Source organism: Branchiostoma floridae, chromosome 6, assembly GCF_000003815.2.
Source record: "Branchiostoma floridae strain S238N-H82 chromosome 6, Bfl_VNyyK, whole genome shotgun sequence".
In the NCBI taxonomy this organism is placed as follows: domain Eukaryota; kingdom Metazoa; phylum Chordata; class Leptocardii; order Amphioxiformes; family Branchiostomatidae; genus Branchiostoma; species Branchiostoma floridae.
The window spans coordinates 8,664,792-8,669,412 of record NC_049984.1 but is presented as its reverse complement, the minus strand read 5'-3'; the positions used below and the strand labels follow the sequence as shown (position 1 = coordinate 8,669,412).

At 42.7% G+C, this 4,621-nt stretch overlaps 1 protein-coding gene across 3 annotated transcripts in view; it reads right to left on the bottom strand.

Annotated features, from left to right (window-relative positions):
• Positions 1–4,232, bottom strand: part of LOC118418518 (carbonic anhydrase 2-like) — a 16,916-nt gene extending 12,684 nt beyond the window's left edge. For 2 of the 3 annotated variants that reach the window (XM_035824491.1, XM_035824494.1), the window contains exon 1: positions 4,020–4,230. Coding sequence is in view for 1 of the 3 variants with exons in the window: in XM_035824494.1 (XP_035680387.1) it covers positions 4,020–4,053 (34 nt within the window). In the remaining 2 variants the exon portion in view is untranslated. Of the gene's footprint in view, positions 1–4,019 lie in introns of all 3 variants that reach the window. The other variant, XM_035824493.1, reaches the window with a different exon arrangement.
• Between the last annotated feature and the right edge of the window lie 389 nt (positions 4,233–4,621).

Sequence of the window (4,621 nt, the reverse complement as noted above, 5' to 3'; positions counted from 1 at the left end):
TTGTTTGCGCCAGCCGACCATGAATTCAAAAAAGATATCAAAGTCGAGGGTGAACTGTCTATAAGCCGATATCGATCAGTCACATTATAACGGGACCATGTTTCCTGCTTTGGCATCTAGGCTATGTCAGAGATGGGCGTTGTGTATGTTACTGTTACCCTTGCAATAACATTGCCGCACTGCCACAGCGGGTATTTGGGCACAGAAAACGACATAATAATCCGCAGGGTCACAGAGTCATGATGTCTGCAGCCGATGCTATTTGCACCTCCGCATGACACTTCATAACTTAGCTATCATATGTCTTTGTTCGATGCAGACTGGGAAAATGGCATCCATTTTCGGATGCAGGGATCATTTTCGACCGACTAATTTTTTACCCATGACAAACTCTTGAAACTGAAAGGAAAACACCCGTGCCAACCAAAACACCTCAAACTTGTAATAAGTGTGATTGCTACTTTTGCCGTCATTTGAATATTTTGAGGTGTGTGAAGATCAAATAAATGTACTTGAATAATGAAAAAAAGGTTTGAAATAAAAGTAAAATCTAGGACAGGGCTAATCAAGGGGTCTCTGTTTAATCTATACTGGCTGACAAAGCGCTGCAAAACGGATGGCTACTTACAGGTCAAGGACGTCCTCGGACGGACTCGCCAAACATTACTAATGGGGCTCTCACATTTCCCGGTTTCACGTTTTCTATAATCTCCAAGCAGATCCTGCGGTAGCATAAGATAGTATCAAAAGCTGGCAGAAGAGTGAAGCCGGCCTTGGAGTGTGTTTGGCTACATGGCAAATGGACACCTCTTGGCTGACTACACTTCTTGGCCAGTTAGGTACTATTTTATGCCATTGTAGGATCTGCTTGGAGATTAGTTTTCTAGTGGTCACGTCTGTATGTATGTGCGTAAGTGCTTACTGGAGCGGGCCTGTATGGCCCCTTGTCCCACTTTGTTTGAACAGTAAGGGATCTTGCACAGTAGTTCTACCGGCACCAGTTTGCAAATACCTTGTCTTTGCGCGTTCCTCTTGATGAATGAATGAAGGTGCGGTTGCTATTTGTCCAGTCCCTAGGGGATATAATGGCATTTTAAAGAGACGCAAAGCCGTGGTTACATACGAAATGTACACATTGTTCTCGATATCGATGTGACAATTTATTTTACTTTAATAGCGTGCAGGATCTCGAGACACTTCATACAAATGTCAGAGATTGGCAGCTCAACATTCACACACAGAAGGAGCGTGTTAAACGTTTTCTTAGCCTTGTAACTATTCTCTTCGGGTCGGCTGTTTTACCGGCACAAGTCATACTGTTCTTTTGTGTCAGCATACTAGTTTGCGTTTATTTTCAGTCGGCATTTCTAATTACTTCATGTTCGAGGTAGTGGAAAGCATCACCGAAAAAGTTTCCCGGCTACGCAAATGAACTGAACAGGCGACTCGAGAAACACTCCCGGCAGTAAAGTTTTCTTTGCGAAGCGCACTACAGCAACTACTGGACGACTGGACTGCTAGCTATTAGGCCATGCATGTTGTCATTGTGTACGTGATAAAATTCGTGGCGGCACAATTTCTTACATATTGTTTATTTTTACGAACGAGCTATTCAAGTGGCAAACAATGTCCTTTTAACTTTGGGCCTATCCAACTGTCAAAAAGGAAATCTAAACTTTACCTTCTGATTTATCGTCCAACTATTGCTACTGCCGCGGTAAAATGAACATCACTACCACCAACCGTGCGCTATTGACTATCAATTGTCACTGGTCGCTCACTCAGGGAGTCCAGTCTATCGTGAATCGGACAAACGCTCTTCTCTTCCGGGGGCTAAACAGACCTGCACTACTAGTAAAGTTGTATGGGGTGTGTGCATATATGGGGTGTGTGCATGTATGGGGTGGCACAATGGCACTCGGTGTTTTTTTTTTATTTGCGCGATTTGAGTTCATTACCTCGGGCAGAGGAGAGCTTCTAGAGCCCCGAGGAGAAACCGCCCAACCCACGATAGATTGGATGCCAGGGGGCTTTGAAGCCTTTAGAGTTTAATCATCGTCTAACCCATGTGTAAATGATGGATCAGAAGATAATTGGTAGGTATATGTTAAGAGATGCCTGAGCCACGAAATTCCTTAAGTTTTCATCCCAGGAGTGTCACTTAATCAACTGACAAAATGTTATTTAGCCTTTAGGTCACCCTTTCTTATGTGGCAATTGTTGAGACCGCATGTTTGTGAAGAAATGTCCTGAGATCATTTGACCTTCCCACACCGGTCTAATGTCATTAGTTTTATATTTCTAAGTGGTTGTTTGCCGTTTGGCATCACTCACGATGGATTGTGTACAGCATTTGTTCCGGTGGTGTCAAATGTATCTTATTTTTTTTAAGCTTATCGGCCATACCAACCTATCACCTATACGTATTACCTACTCGCTGACATTGCTTTTACAAGGGACTTTAGAATTTGATCTCCGTACTTGTTGTATTGAGCCGCACATGTCGCAAATAAATACATGGCTTTGAAAGGATAAAGCACACCGGTGTAACACAAGTCTGTGTTAGAGCTCGAGCTTTGTCAGTTTTCCTTTCAGTGCCCGCCAGACAAGGCGTCCAAATCAAATCAAACCGGAGCCTAGCCTCTGCTTGGATAATGTGTTGGGTCTACCGAATGGTACCGTCTAGGCTCTGTTATTGTACCGTAAGTCGTTCGCCAGGTTTCACATGCATTTGTAAAGATAAGGAACAGACGTTTCTAGATTGACGACATGTGGGTTATCCAAACAAATGTGAGTCCAGTTCTCAGGCCCTGTACACAGATGAAAGGTGCGTCACCTTTCAGTGTACAGGGCCATGCCACAGGTTTCTAGTACCTTTTAAATCTCCATGCAGATCCTACGGTAGCATAAGATAGTATCAAAAGCTGGCAAGGGAGTTCAGCCGGCATAAAGCTCTTGGCCACACAATTGTGCAAGTACTACACAGCAGGGGGCTAATCTACTGGTACTAGTGTGTGTTCAACCAATGAGGTTTTGGTTCAACTACCAGTGGTACAATACTCTTTCTCTTAAGGTCTAAGCAGAGAATCAACCAATGTTAGGTGTGACCCGGCTGCTATTTACCGTATACATGTTTTTGTATTATAATAATTATGTGTAGCCTGAATTATATTTGGAGCCAAGTACATACTGACGGTATTATGGTATTGACAGACAAATTATACATCCAATTCATATTAATAGAAAAACTTAAGTCACAATGATTGTAACCAATGTATGTAATGGCAATGAGGAGCTCCATTTCACGACCATGGTGTACGTTGCAAGCCGTGTTTGTTTAAGGTCTTATACAGAAATGTTGGTTTGGTCGGTCGTGCATTGCGGACTGAGTGTGTTGGACCGGGGCATTCCGGTACACATTCGAGCAACATGATACTCCAGTATTACCACTTGTAGATCCTTGTATAGAAAATTGGTTTGGAGTTTTTCTTTTTCACTTCAAAGTTCAAACACTATTGTAGTGAGCGTTGAATGAAATTGGATTCTCTTCAGACATATACCTTACAAATGTGAACAATATGTCAAACACCAAACAGTGTGCAGTGTAAACAGCGCACACTGACTTCATAATAGCCCCAACATAGGCCCCATACTGCTTTCCATATTCCCCCAAGGAATGAATATTCGTAAAATGCAATACAGCGTCTACCAGAAAGACTTGTCTCACCCTTTTGTTATTGGTTAATCGTTCTTCATGCAGCCGTTGTCTTACCTTAGATACACAATCTAGTTAACAATCTAGTTAATTGTGTCCTGTCCACGTTACGATAAACCGCTAAGTTAACTAGTTATTGAATCCACGAATACGTAGAATGCACACGCGATGAAGGTATATTTGATGGAATTATATTTCCAGGTCGTCGCGTCCATGTGCCCAGTGCACATAATGCAAATATGACTTTAAACGATCGATTGAAAACATACCAGAAAAAGAAAATAAAAGAAGAAGAAAACGCTACCATTCTGTTCCTCGTACCCCCAGGCTGTGGCCATGACTACTGATGATGCCGAGTTCCCTTAACTTAGTCCGGACTGTAATGACTGTAATGGACGATCGCCGCTTCGGTACCGCAGCCAAAGCAAGAGAGTGTATGGGCCTTGTCGACTCTGCCGGTTGGTTCTCCTGTCAGATCCGTCTAACAACCACCGTTCAGGAGTTGCAAGGGGATATTTTCCGTCAGTTTTGCACACGGGTCTCTTTTGCACACGGGTCTCTTTCCATGCCAGTTAACCTTTATTCGCGGGTTAACCTAATTCCGTTGTACCTAAAAAGCAGGATATTTAGGGGTATCACGTAGATGGACGGTGGTTTCAAATTGCTTTTTTGTTCAACATATTGTAGTTTGAGACCACCGTCAGTCGACTTGATATCCCGAAATACCCTGGTATTGAATACAGCGGATAAATGTTACCCTGCGAATAAAGGTGAACTAGCGTCACCTTCTTGATATCTTAGTACAGGCTATGTGTTAACATTTAGTTTTGTGATTATTAGAATGCGCGTTTTGAATCCGGAAATATAGTTCTACATACAAATGTTTGAACCTGTTTCTGTGATGAA